The 18,075-nt window shown below is 39.8% G+C and overlaps 5 protein-coding genes across 5 annotated transcripts; 3 read left to right on the forward strand and 2 right to left on the reverse strand.

The window, feature by feature from the left end:
- Positions 1-125: 125 nt before the first annotated feature.
- I206_105405 (uncharacterized protein) lies at positions 126-1,510 on the forward strand (the record flags this gene model as incomplete). The annotated part of the gene is made up of 6 exons (XM_019155433.1): positions 126-572; positions 674-808; positions 920-1,002; positions 1,076-1,179; positions 1,264-1,336; positions 1,414-1,510. 6 exons carry the CDS (start codon positions 126-128, stop codon positions 1,508-1,510), a joined length of 939 nt encoding a protein of 312 aa, XP_019011587.1.
- Positions 1,511-1,742: 232 nt separating this feature from the next.
- Positions 1,743-8,077, reverse strand: I206_105406 (uncharacterized protein; the record flags this gene model as incomplete). Its single annotated transcript, XM_070203114.1, has 13 exons — positions 1,743-2,128; positions 2,326-4,861; positions 4,915-5,056; positions 5,110-5,243; positions 5,304-5,458; positions 5,518-6,036; positions 6,101-6,208; positions 6,251-6,442; positions 6,503-6,571; positions 6,636-6,690; positions 6,747-6,832; positions 6,888-7,953; positions 8,024-8,077. The coding sequence occupies 13 exons, from the start codon at positions 8,075-8,077 to the stop codon at positions 1,743-1,745; spliced, it is 5,502 nt and encodes a 1,833-aa protein (XP_070059215.1).
- A 1,393-nt stretch (positions 8,078-9,470) lies between these two features.
- On the forward strand, positions 9,471-10,352 carry I206_105407 (uncharacterized protein; the record flags this gene model as incomplete). The annotated part of the gene is made up of 3 exons (XM_019155431.1): positions 9,471-9,592; positions 9,648-9,773; positions 9,845-10,352. 3 exons carry the CDS (start codon positions 9,471-9,473, stop codon positions 10,350-10,352), a joined length of 756 nt encoding a protein of 251 aa, XP_019011585.1.
- Positions 10,353-10,438: 86 nt separating this feature from the next.
- Positions 10,439-12,261, reverse strand: I206_105408 (uncharacterized protein; the record flags this gene model as incomplete). Its single annotated transcript, XM_019155430.1, has 9 exons — positions 10,439-10,798; positions 10,857-10,904; positions 10,962-11,111; positions 11,184-11,304; positions 11,404-11,497; positions 11,554-11,580; positions 11,653-11,785; positions 11,863-11,955; positions 12,016-12,261. 9 exons carry the CDS (start codon positions 12,259-12,261, stop codon positions 10,439-10,441), a joined length of 1,272 nt encoding a protein of 423 aa, XP_019011584.1.
- A 283-nt stretch (positions 12,262-12,544) lies between these two features.
- I206_105409 (uncharacterized protein) lies at positions 12,545-17,704 on the forward strand (the record flags this gene model as incomplete). Its single annotated transcript, XM_019155429.1, has 20 exons — positions 12,545-13,307; positions 13,370-13,569; positions 13,656-13,914; positions 13,965-14,060; positions 14,124-14,695; positions 14,753-15,075; positions 15,151-15,214; positions 15,275-15,380; positions 15,448-15,648; positions 15,704-15,827; positions 15,889-15,915; positions 15,996-16,031; positions 16,104-16,224; positions 16,291-16,463; positions 16,521-16,697; positions 16,788-16,964; positions 17,041-17,047; positions 17,124-17,195; positions 17,273-17,452; positions 17,546-17,704. 20 exons carry the CDS (start codon positions 12,545-12,547, stop codon positions 17,702-17,704), a joined length of 3,837 nt encoding a protein of 1,278 aa, XP_019011583.1.
- Positions 17,705-18,075: the final 371 nt, after the last annotated feature.

Here is an 18,075-nt window from a genome sequence, read left to right on the forward strand (position 1 = left end):
ATATCAACAAGCACCCGGAACTCACCAGCTAATTCGGCTTTATAAGAAGGAAAGTACAAGGCTAAAACACCTCTTTTATAAACCTCTTTTCAACTTAAACGAAGAAAAACATTTCAATTTAGAAAATGTCATTTTTTGATGATGATGATGATGAAGAAGATGATTCTTTGATTAATAATGGAATTAATCAAAGAGGTTCATCATCAAGAACAACAAGAGAAAATTCATCTTTATTTATAGATAGATTACGTTCAACTGTTTCACCACATTCAGAAGAAATACAAATACAAATACAAATAGAAAGAGAAAGAGAAAGATCAAAAGCAAGTGAATCAATTTTTGATGAAAGTAATTTAAGTTTATCAAATTTTAATGAAAATAATTTTGAAAATCAAATTCAAATTCAAAATTATGAAAAAGATGAAGAAGATGATGATTATGATGAAGAAGAAGAAGATTTAAATGATATAAAAAAATTAAATAAATTTTGGATAAAAGAAAGAGGTATACCTGAATTAAGTAATTGGCAAGGTGATTTAATTGATGAAATTTTTGATAAACTTGAACAACAAGTTAGTTTTTAAAATCATTTCTTTTTTTTTCTTTTTTGGTGATTTGTGATTTTCAATAAATAAATAAATAAAAATTAATTTGAATTTGGATTTTGATTTAGCAAAAAATGGTTAATACTTTAAATTCAGATCCTCAAACTTCTGAAGAAGAACATTTTAAATTAATGTTAGTTCAAACAGAAATGGAAAGGGTAAAATATTTAATAAGATCATATGTACGAACAAGGTTACATAAAGTAAGTCAATTCCTTTTTAGTAAAACAAAATTTATCAAAAGTTCTTCAAAAGTTTCTTTAAATCGAATTAAGTTAAAAGCTGAATTGATATTTCCATTATTATTATTCCAGATTGAAAAGTTTTCACATTATATAACTGTTACTCCAAATACTCATCATTTATTATCAGGAGCAGAATTATCACATGCAAAGCGGTATGTTTTTCATTTCTATTCCCATAAAAAATAATAGTTCAAGAATTTTTTCAAACTTAAATGAAAAATATAGATATACGGACTTATTACATACACATTTTGAACATTCTGTACTTGATTCATTACCTGAATGGTTACGAAAAATGGATGATACTTATGGTGATGGATTATCAATGAGTGAGTATGAGGATTTCTTCTTTCATCAACAATTCTATCTTTTGTTTGAAGCTTTGCTGATGTTTTTTGGTTTGAAAATAAAAGTATCCAAACCAAATAGGAATACACCAGTTTTGATTTATTGTAAAAGAGATTGTGGAGAAATAACTCTTGAAGGGTATGTTTGATTTTAACAACTCCAACTGTTTATACTTCAATTTGAAGTTGGTAAGCTAATATATGTTTGATCTATAGTGGCGAAAGAGCTGCTTTAGCTAAAGGAACAACACATCTTGTAAAGTATAAATTAGTAGATAGGTGGATAAATTTAGGTTGGGCAGAAGTATTATAATGAATGAATCTTATTGATGATTATATCTATAATTCAGATTGGACAATGTCACTTTTTTCCGTATTCGTTTTGAATCTCAATTATTATACATAAAGCTACACTTAATTTACAATTGAATAATCAAATCTTGATAATGAAATGAGTAATTAAAATACAAATATAAGAAACAATAATTGAAATCTAATAATCTATTCCTCAATGAAAAATCAAATTTATCATATATTATATAATTTTATGCCTGTTGTTCAGATCCAATTATCGGTGTTGTAGGTGTTGGATTTGAATCTTCTTGTTCTTGTTCATAATTACGAATTTTCATCATTTCTTCTACTTTTTGTAACATATCATCTAATCTATAAGGTTTAATTATAACTTCATCCATTCCTCTTGATTTTGCTTCATCAATTTGACCTTGTCTTGCATTACCTGTTAAAGCAATAACTAAATTTTTCTTTAATTGTCCTAAAGATTCTTCTTTTCTAATATGATCTAATGCAGTTAATCCATCCATTACAGGCATTTCAAGATCCATTAATATACAATCAAATGGTTGACCAGTTGAATTTATTGAACATACTTTACGTATCTTTTCTAATGCTTCTAGACCATGACTGGCAACTGTGTGATAGGTCAGCATGGCTTCTGAGGTAATGTAATTGAGAGGGTCAAAAGGTAGAGCGGGTCAGACTGATTCGGAGCAGAGGGAAAGAAATTATAAGGAAAGTTAGGACGAGGGGTTACAGTAGCACCGGATAGACGACAGAACTCATTTCATGCCGTTATGTAATTATGTAAAAATGTAAAAATAAACTCACCATCACAAGTAATATTACAATGTTTTAATTGTCTAGCCAATACAGTTTGATTTATTAAATTATCTTCAACAATCAAAACATGAGGTTTCTTTCCTTCAAATTGAAATATATCTTTCTTTTTCGATTTCACTAATGTTGATTTTTTACTTAAATCTCCTGATTCTTTAATACCATCTGCAGTAGAAATTTGAGATAATGAATTAGTAGGTTGAGTAGTTCTAGCTTTTATATAAAATCTAAATGTAGTTCCTTTTCCTTTTGTAGAAGTTACATCAATTTTACCTCCCATCATATGCGTAATTTGTCTACAAACAAATAAACCTAATCCTGATCCACCAAATATTGTATGTGTTTTTAATGAAACTTGAGAAAATCTTTGAAATAACATTTCTAATTCTGCTTCTGTCATTCCTGGTCCTGTATCAGTTACTGCAAAATATAAATAAATTGGTTGATCTTCTTTAATTTGAGTAGGATTAATTATTTTTTCTGTTTGATTTTTAGGTATTACACAAGCTTCATCTAATGGTGGATCAAGACTAACATCAAATTTAAGTGTAATTCTTTTTATATGACTTGCAGAAGTGAATCTTATAGCATTTGAAAGTAAATTCGTTACTATTTGATTTAATCTGACTGGATCAGTTTTAACCATTTTCAAATTTAGGTTTTCTAGACCTTCTCCAAGAACTAAAGATAATTTGATTCTCTTCATTCTAGCTTCATTTTGGAATATTGATAAAGTCTTTTGAGTTTCTCTAGCCATATCAACTTCAACATCAAACATTTGAAGTTTATCTAATTGTATTTTACCTAAAGACAAAACGTCATTCGAAATTCTCTCTTGAGCTAAACCACATTGATATATACTTTCTAATGCATCTAAATCTTCTTCGATGTTATTGAGCAATTGCTTTGTAGGTATGAATGACGTTTTATTTGAATGCACAGCTTCAAGCTGTTCTTGCAGTGATAATAGATTAGTCTTGACCAGTGAAGAACATTGCATTAAACTACTAATTGGATTTCGAATTTCATGAGAGGTGATATCGATCAAAAGTTCTTGTTGACGTTTAGCTTCTTCCGCTTCTTTTCTTCTTTGTTCAGCTTCCACTACACGCATTTTCTGAGATTCTTCATTCAACTTCCTTTCTGTGATATCATTCACACATCCAAGTATACCTTTCATTTTAGATCCAACTTTTTCACCCAACTTTTCCAACCTAATAGCTTTCAGTTGTACCCAATTTCCATTGGTAAATTGATAATCAATAGATTTGGAGATTTCTTCATCGTCCTCATCTCTGCGTAGAACTCGATCCCAGAATTCCAACATTGGAGGCCTAAATTCTTCGGCTATAACTTCCAACCACCGGTCGGCAGGCTCGTCCGTGGGATATCCAGACATGGCATGCCAAGCGTTATTCGTGAAAGTGATTGTACCATCCTCTGTCGTTCGGAAAATTCCTACAGGTGAGTATTCGGTCAAAGCTCGCAATTCGGAAGTACGTTGTTCGAAAGCTTCTTCGAGTGATCTTCGTCTTTTGCCCAATTGGAGTTGCATATGCGCACGAGCGACTAATTCTCGAGAATTGAAAGGTTTTGCGAGGTAATCGTCTGCTCCAGCTAGTAATCCATCTACTTTGGCTTCATCTCCTCCTCGAGCAGTTAACATAATGACTGGAGTGATGGACAATTCTTTAGATGTTTTCAAGGCTTCAAGTAATCCAAATCCATCCAAGTTCGGCATCATTACATCTGAGATAATCAGATCTGGTATGGTCTTCTCGCATAACCTCAGAGCGTCTAAACCGTCTTTGGCTTCTATTATGGTACAGAGGGGTGAGAATATACTTGACATGTATCTTCGAGTATCGAATGAATCGTCCACAAGCATGATGACGTCTTCTCTTTTGAAATATAATGTGCTTGGATCAAGCGATTTGGAACCACGACTTGTTGTTTCTTCACTTGTACTACCGATTTCTGACCCGTCAACCGAAGAAGCATTGCTGTGATCTCTATCTCTCGTCCACTGAATTGCTTCATCAATTATTCCTTGACCATATGTTGTCTGAGAATGCTTGCTAACGATCTGATCGTCTTCCACCGCATCAGAAGGTAAGTGATCAGATCCAAGGGGTATTCTGACGGCGAAAGTAGATCCGTGACTTCCATCAACGGACTCCAAAGCTGTGACACTGTTGATTGACATGGCCCCTCCATGAAGCTTGATGAGTTCTTTGACTAACGCTAACCCTATTCCCGTTCCTTCATGAGATCGACTAATAGATTGGACTCGGTGGAATCTCTCGCCTATTAGATCGATATCTGTCGAAGGTATACCAACTCCACTGTCTTGTACAGCAAATACGGCCTCTCCTCTTCGGTACTTCAGTGATAGCCGCACGAACCCTTCCATCGTGTATTTCATAGCGTTTCCAATGAGGTTATAGACAACTTTCTCCCAGTGTTCAGGATCGATATACACCGCTTGCGGTGACAAATCGCAGTCAATCAAATACTCCAATTTCGCCTGAACGAAAATTACTCAGCCATCGATCGCGCCAAATTGGAGCATCGACTCACCTGCTTCATTGCGCCTTTGAACAGGACGGCGAGATCCCTGGTCATTATACCAAGATTTACCAGTTGAAATGAACCTTTCAGACGACCCGCTTCCAGTCGGCTCACATCCATTAAAGTGGACACGAGTCGCGTTAGACGGCGGCTGTAATAACGTCAGCGATGGACGCAGGACATGAGAGCGGCGGTAGCACTAACACATTTCGGCGAGCCATGACTAAATTTTCCTTTCTCGGACCTTCCGCTGTCTCTTGCAAAAGATCGTCCAACGGACCAGCAATCAACGTCAAAGGCGTCCGTAGTTCGTGACTGACATTGGAGAATAGTAAACTCTACCCGATTGCTTGGTCAGCCAGTTCACCTAAAATAAATAGCAGTGGGCTGTATCTCACTTTTGCCCGATCAAGAGCTGCTAATTCTTCTACACGCTGTCTTTCCGCTTCGTACGACCGCACTGCAGCGATACCAGATGCCAATTGAACTCTCAGTCTGCGAAATATGATCAGCTTGCGTGGACATCTACAAGATGTGCTATAACTTACAAATGCTAAAACGTGCAAGCCAGGTATCAGCGGACTGTAAAGATTCGTAATAATTCAGATCTACTCACAATGAACGATTCATAATCTTCGTCGAAAGGTCTCCGTATATTTAGACCTAATATCAGCACCGCAGACGGTACGCCATCATTGGATTCATTCGATATTGGTATCACAACAGCCGCGGTAGGTAATTCGTCCCACACACGAATAGGGTACCCCGATATCAAGCTCTCACAATTCTCAACCATGACCAATCGGTTTGTGAGCAGAGCTTCTTTGATCGGCCACGTTTTCGGGTCTTCCTCCTCTATATCAGAATGCGCACTGCTGCTTGCGAGAAGTGCGTTTGACATTGACGACGTTATAGATAAGGATGGTGATCGCGGTCCACTTCTTAGGGAGGCTAGACTGTTTCTTACTCGCGGACGAACGGTGATGGTCAAACTGGAAGGCGTCGTGGGATGATTATCAGGTATACCGACCGCTCCAGCTAGCCGGATGTTTGCTTTGATGCCACTAAATTGATCGACATCTTTGGTCATCTCAGCAGAATTGGGACCACCAGTCCCTTTGCGTGCATTTACTAAGGAGAGGTGGAGATTCGTCAGTCTCATCGATATCAATGTTCCGATACTTCAAATGCTTACCTGAGGGCAAATCGACATGGTAAAATGCGGCAAATGGTACGTCCCTTGCGTTTGCAGCGAGAATGTCAATGACCGCTTCGTCGAATTCTTCCATGGTCCGGGCGACAGCTATAAAGCTTCAGCTTGTTTCTTAACTTGTAGATAACGCACATGTTCTTTGACCCATTTCCTGTACTGTAGACATTCTTCTCTCTGCTAAGACTTTGCTGGTAGTGGCTATAGTGGCGTTCCATAGTCCACCAAACGTTCCGTCTTCCTGAAGTACTGGGACCCACATCCATGTATGGTACTCTTCGATACTTCCGCCACCCTGATGTGGCAGCTGTTTAAACAGTAAAAAATCTGATGTCATATAACCATCAGTCACATCTAGCAGAATGTTTCAATAATGAGGCCACATACCGTCCTCTTTGGTGACTGGTGTTCCACTCAATACCAATTCCGATATAGGACCTAAAGCGTCCCAGATTTCTTTTCATACAACATGATCAGCTCCAATCACCGGCTGCGAAATTTCCTAAGAATGACTACTTACCGGCCCATGCTACTGCGCCAGACATACCGAAGATATGGGGATGTTTGATCATCATCTATGGTGGAGGCAGGTCAGCATGCCTTCCCATCGCTGAATCATACGCGCACTTACCTGTGCATAGGCTTCATTATAGATCAGGGTAAGATCCTTACCCCACCACAAGCAACACTGATGCGGATAATGCAAAACGAGGGAGACTTTTAAAAAGATCAGCGATGCGTCTTCGTGAGCCGTAGGTCCAAATCCACTCACCAGTAGTCTTCAGACTTTGGGGCCACGATTCTCTGGGTCCTAAAGCAGTTGCAGCCCAATCTGTCGATTGCATCAAGTCATGCACGTCTACGATATTACTATTCCACTGTGCAGGCCTTGTAATAGCTCCATCTCGTCCATATCTGATTGCCGTTGATTTTTTCGCTCCAAAATCGAACCCTGTCAGCTCTTCAGTCGGTGTTACAGATTTGTTGGTAACAGACGGGTCGGAACTATATGCAGAAGGGATAGGTCTTCTCAGAGTGTGATGAGTTGGAGAATCGGACGGCGTAAGGATTTTTGTAGTGGGTTTTGCGTCAAGTTCTAGTCCACCCTCTTCCGCTGCAGTAGCGCTGGAAACATCCTGTGCTGGTTCCACTTTTGGTATTTTGTGATACGAGGGACTGTAATCCGATCGAGGTATGGTAGTGATTATGACAAATGAGTGAGTAGCTAATTTGTTCCTCCCGCTGCCTTTGGATGCACACCAAATAGGCATATAAGTCTTGAGCAATTCGAATTTGACTTGGACTGGACGTAAGAAGTCTAGGAGTAAAAGTTTGTCGTCTGTTGTGGAAGCAAACGAAGAAGAAGGTGTTGGTGTCGCTGCGGTTTGGTCTTGATCTTCCTGATTCGATATACTCGGCCGCAGAGCAGTTCTGGGGCTAAGGGCAGCGTCGATCTCAGAAATTGATTCACTTGTATTGTCTGTTTCAGGTTTACCATCTTGAGGAAGCTTTCTACCACTGGTTGCGGGTAATGAAAGGCTGAAATTTGCTAAATGATCCGCTAAGCCTAAAACCTTCTGATTCAATGGAGAAGAGGACAATTGTTCCAATGATTTTATCCCAGAGATCCATTTCCCCAAGCTCCTAGCACCATCTACATCTAAACATTCTAATAATGTGCTTTCTTTGACGAAATTTTTCCACGAGTCGTTACCCCAGAACACCTCAAAAGGTTGAAAAGCCCCTTGTCCTGTATGTGCGCTTGCCGAAGTTCCTGCTTGATTTTGCTGGCTCGTAGGAGTCGGGGTGATCAAGACAAAAGCGGGATATGGGTATGCCTGATGAATAGATGAAAAAATTCAATTCTATTAGTAGCTAGGTCAAGACAAGTGAAGCAGAGTAGCGTACCTGAAGATAATCCTTCGGTATCGATTCTGGATCTATCCTATTCTTGCTCGGCATCGTCGTTATCAAGTCCTCTTTCTTACCGTTAATAGCCTAAGCTGTATTGTCGAGAACTACTTAATGAAGACTAAATTTACCACCACTTTGACCGTATAGTCTTGAGCCGTAATTACAGTTGATTCCAGTGACGAATGTGATTAGAATTAGAATTAAAAAAACAATCCGATTTTCCGTAATGTCATCAACGATCAGGTTCCCAAATCCCGCGTGACAAAACAAAATTCAAGTCTAAAAAGAATATGAAGCTGAGGGGATTCCAGCCATGTGTTTGTATCAATAGTACCTTTTAAAAGTTGTATACGAAGAATCAACATTACCAAGGTAGCATAAGAATAGAATTCATTTGTTCGGCACAATATAGTGGTAACGGGCATTTGGCCGTGAGGTCATATCATTATTCTCATTTTTTCAAACAGGACCCGTCAGAGTATTATATTTGTGATCCTCAGGGTAATACAGTAGTATTGATTCCAAGTCCCAGTCTGACCTGACAAGGTACGGGTTATCAAGTTTGGGTAAGATCTAAGGTAACAAACCCAGATGTGTTTTTCAGGGGAAATAAAGGAACCCACGAGTCATAGAATTACCCCTGATGACGGAATCAAGTGACAAACCCGTTTAATTTTAGTTATGATGAGCAAGACCAATTGTCGAACTCATAATGGGAATTACTGCAAAGAGCATTTCTCATTACCGCAAGTCATTTTCCTATGCACGACTGAATGATCGGCGCGTGAATATAACAGTAAAAGTAACATTACTAACACAGTCCATTTACTTAGAAAGGATCGCCAAAGTCACGGTATGACCAGACGGAGGAACATGATTTCTCCTCCACAAAACGAACGAGCTGAGACAGGTCTTCTAGCTATACTGACCATCAACACTAGTTTTAGCCGAACTGCATGCTTGATTTTGGCGAGAGCGTAACTCTTCACATCGAATATGGTCAGCGAAGTATCACGTCTGCTCTTGCCGTTTTGGTATTATTGAAATGTTGTTACTACAGGAACAGAGGGTCCATAAGGCATTAGCCGTACCCATTCGAAGATTATATTACTGATATAATGTGTTCTGCTATCGCTTGAATCAGCATGTTCAAAGTTTGAAGATCGATATCGAAACATGTACGCACGTATCTATATGAATATTGGGTTGGCATCTGTGTCAGGTATGTTGCGTGTATCACCATTGACCTTGAACCTAAAAAGTAGGTTATCGATCCTTTCAAAGTGAAATTCGTGTACAAAGGACTCAATCTTTAGACCTCTCCCTCCATGCATATTGTACCTATATAGGTTCTACAAGTCTTTCTGCTTTTCTGTTCTTGATTTTCACTCTACTCTACAATCTCACTCCAGCCCTGATAACACCACGATACCATTTTACCATGCGATTCACAACTCAGAGTGCCGTTCTTGGTTCTTTCACCCATTCTTCCACTCATCAAATAAATTCCAGCAAGAAGGAGAATGAAGAACAGCAGACTTCGTCAGAAGATGATCCTATGTGGTAAGCTTGCGATTTTTAACCTTGACAGATGGTGACTGATTCGAACTGAATAAAGGTTTGGTACTTCTCATATCCATCATCCACCCATTATCATCAATCCTAGTCTTCTCATGCCGAATGTCGATCCAATCAAACTTATCAATCTAAGAGACAAATATCAAACAGTCCCAAAGCATATCAGGTAAGGCGAGAATAGTTTCTCTCGCTTTCAAAATGATACAAATTAATCTTCTCATTCGTTACTATGTATAGTCAATCTACTTCTTTAGCGTATTGCCATTCTATCATAGCTCGATCTTCTAAATCACCATCATCATCAGAATCCCAACTTGATTCCGAAAGATCAATAAACTCAGAATACGAGGCTGTGATTCAAGATATTTCTAATGAACAACATTTACTCAAAGCTGCATTGATTCAACTTGAAAAAAAGAAAGATGTACCAGCTAAAAATGACAATGAAGATTCAAAAGTCAATGTTCTGTTTGTCCAGGATGAAAACGAATTACTACCTTTCACTCCTGAAAGGCCAGAAAGAATGAAAGGGTGGCAAAATGCTTTAAAAACATCTAATCATCCTAAATTCGTGGATCACCATTCTGAAGTTACTCCCAAAGACGATGCCCGACCATCCGGGGATAAAAAAGTACTTCATCAGTTTGTCGAAATCGATAATCGTACTTCTGGTCCTAATGATACAAGGTATGAACCGGGAGAGAAGACAGGTCAAGTAGCAGCGCAAAGCAGATTATCTCCTTGACTTTGACAACGCAAAGGCTGTTCTGACATGAATTAAATCAGTCTTCAGGAGGCGAGGTAAAATGATGTATGCATACTTATATTCCGCTAGTTCCCATCTTTGCGCACTCTTTCTAATTTCCCATTTGCGACCCTTTCTTCCCAATCTTCGCCTAAAATCCCTTGAGGTTCTTCTAATATCTCTCCTGCTTCAGCATCTTTCTCGACATGATCATCGTTTTGACCATCATTCTTGTTCAGGTCATTTTGTGTATACTTCGAAGCGATAGCTTCTGCTCGTCTTTCCCGGTAAATGTGCTTCGGAGTTCCGGTCACTTGGTTATTCGTCTCTTCAGCCTGACTCGCTACGTCAACAGGCTTTGCTGAACGAGATAATTCGGAGTTCTCGTTCATTTGCGATTTGCCCTTGGCTTGAGCAGCTGCTGAAGCTATACTACTTGGATTGTACTATTCCCCCTTTCGTCAATATGACATGGACCTTTGAAAAGCAAGAACTCCGACTTACTCGCTTAAATCGTTCGTAGTCGTCTAATATAGTCATTCCTACTGAGTTCTGTTCATCCGCCTTAGTCAAATTCATACACGTCAAATTAGGCAGCAAGCCACTTACTTTGTATAATTCCAGTAAAATAGTCTTCTCCGGATTCTTCAGATCAACACTATGACTTTTATCCAACAACGATACTTGTTTCGCTACAGTATGTATCATACTCATTCTTTCTAGCCTATCCGACTGTCTAGTATTTGTATCGATAGCGTACTGCAGTAGAGCGACATATTTTCAGTTTTCCGATCGCCACTCAGCCTCAACTGAATTGGTCGGATAGCTCACCTTGATCGGACGACTGTCTTCAGCCTTGAAACCATCTTTAACTATTTCAGCTGCAAGTTCCGATAATTGCTTGACAGTGGCTTTTGAAGTGCCATCTATCGGTATTATCCGTTTACACCATCTTTTTCATGCATATCATCAGCTCAAGCATACTTCTACGAAATGATGCTAGCTCCGTCACAGTGAGATCGAGCGTGGAGATGCCGGGATGGTGACTCACTTCAGTTGTGTTCTAGCTGAAGATTCAGCTTGTTCCATTATATGTCTAACAAGTTTGTATGGTGATAAAGGAGGCAGGACATTTATGTATATGACTAAGATCCATGTTAGTGTTGATACCCAAAAAGGCTTCATTTTTGGGTGCGCTCACCACATATCATATCGTGGACGCAAAGTCCTGACAGAATATAACCGCTATCAGCTTCTTTCGGCAGTGACTGCAACATAAGCTGAAGATGACTATACGCACGAAATCTCTTAGACTTGTTGTTTTGATCCATTGATTCCAGATCCTTCTTCAGCTGAGCTTCGAAATCAAGATCCTCACTTCCTTCACGTTCGACATCGTCTTCGATAGTTTCGGGATATATCTCATCTGCTATCTGGAAATCGAAAGCGATCAACGATTTACAGTCAGTCTAATTGGCTTTCAGGAGGAAGGTGAATTGGAAGATCTCACACGTTCAAGGTAGTCTATAAGCTCAGCTTCTGCACTCCTTTCCTTGTTCATAATTGTTGTCACACATATTCCAGGAGCTGTTAAGATATCCGGCTGTTAAAGCACAAAATTTTAGTACATCGTCATGCAGTTGAAGACCTTTCGATAGCTCACCAAAGGATTGATTCTGTATTTGCCTAGAGGGTTCAATTTCGGCTTTCCATCATCATGACCATCATTTCTGGGCAGTCTAGTCGACCCACCACCCCTTTCACCTCTACCACCACCACCTCTACCGCGACCTCCACCGCCTCTTCCACCCCTGTTCTGACCTTTGAATTTGTAGAATTTGTGTTTCTGGGTTGAAGGTCCGCCTTGGGCCTTTCGTTTCTCACCTGATGCTCCTGGTTGACCGGACATCGTGTCGATCTCGGGATGTCAGTGGTATATATGAGTTTATGAAAAAGCAAGTTTCGAAGGAATTACAAAAATGTAATTGTCGGAGAAGGTCAGGTTAACTGCTGTGATGATCTGCTTATTCGAGAGAAAATGACCGATGATTGACACGTGGTTCGGATGCATTGTTTGCGGGGTCTCCAAAACGCTAAAGCCGTTCACGTCGCTTTGTTTCAAAGATGAAGGACATTGAAAACGAATTTGAGGATATATATCTCGATAAATCATCATATTGGAAATATGCAGAATGACAAGACCACCTGATTCTATCGACAGATCAAATATACCGGAACCGAACTCGTCGTCCTCGCTGGCAAATGGCAAATACCCCCATTCCAACGCCGTCCAGGCCTCCTCTTCGACCCATGAAACTCACGAAGGTCGATCATCATTCTTTGCTGTACCTACAACGCCTGTGATTGGGGCTAGTGGTACTATTTCTCCCTGTAAACCGAGAGAAAGTACGAACACGGTCAATCCTCAATCTTCTTCTCGTCATACACATGGAACACGGCTACATCCATCAAGTATATATAATAGCAATCAGAATGAACCCTCGAGTAACTGGAATACTCTTCAAGAGCTTGTGGGTGATGACGAAGATGAAGAAAAGGAGGAACCTCCAGGAAGTGCTGGAATGTCTAGTCGACTAAGCTCGAGAAGTTTGAGATCCCTATTTATACCTCCTACACCAAGAGAACAACGGAGTCACACTATAGATGTCAATCGAATTGGACAACGGATAGATGAACTGCCCACAATTACAGATCATCTTACTGGCTCACCACCTCAGCTGAATGGCCGACCGGATTGCATCGCATTTGTGGAGCCGGACACACCCACAGAGACCCGTCCGGTATCTAGTAAATTACCGTCTTCACTTAGAGCAGGATATGGAGCTACGGACAACCTCGAGAATCAAGGCGGGTCCAAGATACCTCTTACCCCATCTTTACTATATGCCTCGGGTCTGAAACGTAAGCCCGAAGAATCTCCAACTGTCAATTCTCGTGAGTGTCTAGCTCATTCACCTGGGAGCTCCAATATACAGATTGAGCTAATCGTGGGGTAGTTTGGAGAAAAATTTGGCCTTTGTCTCCGGTAGCTATCGCTATTCTCAAATGTTCGCTAGCGTATTTGATCGCTTCCCTGTTCACCTATGTACCGTTCCTTGCCGAATTGCTGTCAACGCAATCACAGGTGGACGCGCACGGAAGAGTAACATATAAACCTGCTAACTCGGCTCATATGGTAGCTACAATTGTTGTTTATGTAAGTCATACATGGATTCAGACCTACTGTCCCCGATTGTCACCCTTGCATCGTGCATTTGGACTGACGACGATACACCAATACAGTACAACCCTGCCAAATCACTGGGTAACATGCTTCTTTCCACACGATACTGTCTCGTACTTGCCGTATTTGCTTCATTCGTCTCACTCGCTGCCATGGGCACGATCGAGCTGTTCGATCATTTCTCTCCCTCTCATGGCACTATTTGGGATTGGATAAGCGAGATGGGTGACTGGGTAGTCTGCATCCTATGGATAGGGGGATCAATGAGTACGCTTGCTTGGTCAAAGTTATGGGTTGGTAATGCAAGTTATAACAGTGGTAAGCTGGGTATCGAACTGGGAAGTTCAGCAGCTGACAGTGGTTCGTAGGATGCTCAATGGCTGCGATCATCATATACAGTGTAGTCATTAAGGAAGGAGCATTGCCGAGATTACTTGAAGCCTTATATATCGTAGCTGTTGGAGGTGAGTCAAATCCGCCTCTGAGCCTCCTGCAGGATAAACTTAACCTCTGATGTTTATTGTTAGTGATCATATCAAGCATTATATGTTTCACAATTTTCCCATCTTCAGCGACAACAAAATTCCAGACTTCAGTGGACAATTGTCTTAATTCATTTTCGACTCTATTAGACTTACTCACATCCACGTTTTTATTAGAAAAAGCTGTGATAAGAGGAAATCGAGCCAGTCTCAGAGATGCTATCAAATCGCACTCAGCAGGATTCAAAGCTTTGAAGATTACATTGGCAGAAGCGAAACATGAACGTATATTAGATTCTCGTATACGTGGAAGAAAATTACATTTATACGATGCTGCTATTACGAGTTTAGCGAGATTAGCGCAACATTTAGCCAGTTTAAGGGGAAGTACTAGACTACAAGAGAGTCTGATTAGAGCTGTAAGAGAAGGTAAAATTAGTACGGAACATTTCCACGTTCATGAAGGGAAAGGGTATGGTAAATTGTCGATGAGCGTCGTAAATAAGATGGATGATAGACCCGGACCTGAAATGAGGAGAAATACAGATATTGAGAAAAGTGTCAGACTGTTCATGAAATTTAGAGGAATGGCAGGGGATCAAATGAACGAATTGAACGTGAGCTCGAAAACCATTAGGTGATCCATCATACTAGAGCTGATGAAGAGAGTCCAGAACCGATGCGACCAAGCTCTCGAAGCAGTTCAATTACTCTCTCAGCATGAGTTACACAAATCAGCGGTAGATCTGATTACGATCCGAGCAGACCTCGCTCAATCTTTACAAGTGTTTTCAAGTAGTAGTAGTCGAGCGATAAAACGGGTTTATGCAGGACCGAAAAGAAGGAGAGGGATATATGAGAGTGATTCTGATACTTCCGATGGTGAAACGTCAAGTATTTCCTCAATTAGCGAATCGGAGGCAAATGAGAAACATGAAGATTTAGATAAGGGTAATATCATTGGCGGACCTAACGAGACTATTTTCTTGGTTTACTTGTTAGTTAGCTCGTATTGCACAATTGCGACGCTGTCCTTCGCGAAAAAGGGAAATTGACCATTTTGTCACATTAGCTTTTTGTTCACCTTCGAAGAATTTGCAAGGGAGATGTTGTTCCTATTGGATACTATGCAAGAGGTCAGCTCAAGCAATACAATAGATTTAGGCCAGACGGCAGCTCACTTTGCCTTTGCCTAGATCGTTGAGGTAGAACCAGTGTCGACTTGGAAACATCTCAAAACAGTCATCTTCAAGAAAAGGGGTAGAAAGGAGAAGAAAAGTAAATACCTGTACAAGCACCTTCGTAAGTTCTCGCGATCCCTTAAGCAACGGCATCTTAATGCGGATTGACGACCACCTCTGACTGTCAGAAAACCTCGTTCCGATTGATCCATCAAAGCTACAACCGCCACCGTTTCCTAAAAGTGGAAAAGATTCGACCGGTCCCGTCTTGGCTCCTGATAGCAGGTACTTGAGTGCGTGGGGAAAAATCAAGCAAGGTTTCTGGCGATTTGGTGAAAGATTGAGAGAACCGGATATGAGATATGCTATCAAGACGGGTCTAGGTGGCGGTGAGCTGATTCCAAGTTGTGTCCAGGTGATTCAGCTGATCACAAATATATGTAGCCATGTTAGCAGCTCCTGCTTATACCGAAGCTGGTCGACCTTTCTTCCTCCAATACAGAGGAGAGTGGGCTTTGATTGCTTATCTGGCTGCTATCAGTCAGACTGTCGGTCAGACTAATTGGCTGTAGGTGAAGCACGATCTGTTTGTTGAGATATCCACGCTGACTTGCACAATCACTTAACAGCTCACTGGCAAGAGTCGTCGGTACAATGTGAGTCAAATCAGATTACTCATGGAATCGGATCAGATGACGAACCGGCTGCTGAACTACACTCGCTTCTGTTTTTACAGTTTCGGGGGTACCGTAGCCATCGTCTTTACCAAAATGTGAGTACCGTGATGTAAAGACGATAGCGTAATATTCATTGCCATGAAGACCTGTGCTGATATAGAGTATAGTGCACAAGGTAACAACGTGGTATTACCTATATTGGGATTCTTTTTCGCGATCCCCTGTTTCTATGTAATCACCCAAATGCCAGATTATACCAATGCTGGGCGTTTCGTTCTATTGACTTATGTGAGCTATATATGAGGATAATCGCCATTCTTCGAACTTTGCTGTGGCTGATTCAGCCACTTTCAGAATCTATCCTGCCTATATACATACAATGTTAGAAACCAATACGATATCACAGTAGAAGAAATAGCTATTCAAAGATCTGCAGCGGTGATCATTGGTGTTTTATGGGCCGCTGCAGTCTCCAGGTGGTGGTGGCCATTCACAGCAAGACGAGAGCTTAGACTGGGTTTGAGCGAGTAAGTTAGCTGGCTAGTATGGGATCTTCGTTTATCAGCTGAAATGGTTTATTTTAGTTTCTGCTTAGATCTATCCTATCTTTATTCCAGACTTGTAACGACTTATAGTAAAGGAGCCAAAGATCCTGCAGAAGATCATAATGAGGATGCTGAAGATGGAGAAACAACACCTTTGACTGGGAACGACGTTGAATTTTCGCATTTAAGCGCTAGTGTAAGGCAATTTATGGCTATGTGAGTCTTATCAATCCTCTTCCGAATAAACGGTAGTTGTATTATCAAGTGCTACAGCGATTTTGCCATGCTCATACAGCAATTGCTTAGGGAACTACATCTTCAGAGTCAAATACTCAATCTTCGATCGCTTTTAGCTCAAACAAAGAACGAGCCTCGTTTAAAAGGTCCTTTCGCTTTTACCTTTTACAATGAAGTCCTCCTTAGCTGTGAGAGGATGTTGGATAGATTGCATAGTATGAGATGTGTAACAACCAGAGATGAATGGTGAGTCTTCTTGATTTGACCAGAGATATAGTCTGGCCCGAGAACGATGTAGCTAACTGCTTCATATTCTGTGTAGGGATCACGTAAGTCAGATATGACTTATGATTAGCTGATTATAGGCCAGCGGTTGGACTATTAGCTAATTTGACGATATGATAGGCAATGAGAGAAGAGTTCGTCATACCAGTCAATAAGGAAAGAAGAGAAATGGCGGGTCATGTAATCTTATACGTGAGTTATAATTATAATGACAGGTTGTTGAAAAGGATTTCAGCTAATATGGAATCGATTCACCCTCAAAATCTTAGTTCTATACCCTTTCAGCAGGTTTTAGAACTCGTACACCTTTACCACCATTTTTACCACCAGCTGAAGAATCAAGACAAAAATTAATTAAAGCAATTAGAAATTTAAATGTAGTCAAAAGAAGAAGTGTAAGAGGTGGTGGAAGACATTTATTATTTTTCGCTTATGCAACTTCTATGCAAGTGAGTCATTTTTTCAAACAAAAAAGAAAAACAAAAAAGATGGGGTATATGTTTTTTGACATTCTCTTTTCCTTTTTTTGGTGATCTCCTTAGGAAGTTATTGCGGAACTTGAATATTTAGGTGAAATTATGCAAGATGCTTATGGAATTATATCACATTCTACTAAAAAAGATTTCGAAGATTTATTTGAGATTCCATCTCTATTAAAGACGGATGATGATTCTCTAGAAGAAGAAGAGCGGATACGATGAGAGATAAGATAATGAGTTAAAGTCGATGTTTACGAATTTAATGATGAATTAACGAATTGTATATTTACGTTTGATTTCATAATGCATAATTTATGTCAAAGGGAAGTACGTAAAATTTAAGTACAGTGTATGACATATAATCTCATGTATTCGTAATTGAAATTAATGTACAATTTTTATTATAAATATGTATAATATCATCAGAATTCATAAATATCATAATGATCAAATCATCTCATTGCCCATCCACCTTTCATTCCTTCCATTTTAATCTAATTGACCAAATCCTTATTCGACTAATTTATGATGTTCAAGTGATTTAGAAATTCTTCAAACCTTTCCAAATCGTCTTGACATCAAATCACTTTTTT

This window comes from Kwoniella pini, chromosome 7 (assembly GCF_000512605.2).
Source record: "Kwoniella pini CBS 10737 chromosome 7, complete sequence".
Classification (NCBI taxonomy): Eukaryota; Fungi; Basidiomycota; class Tremellomycetes; order Tremellales; family Cryptococcaceae; genus Kwoniella; species Kwoniella pini.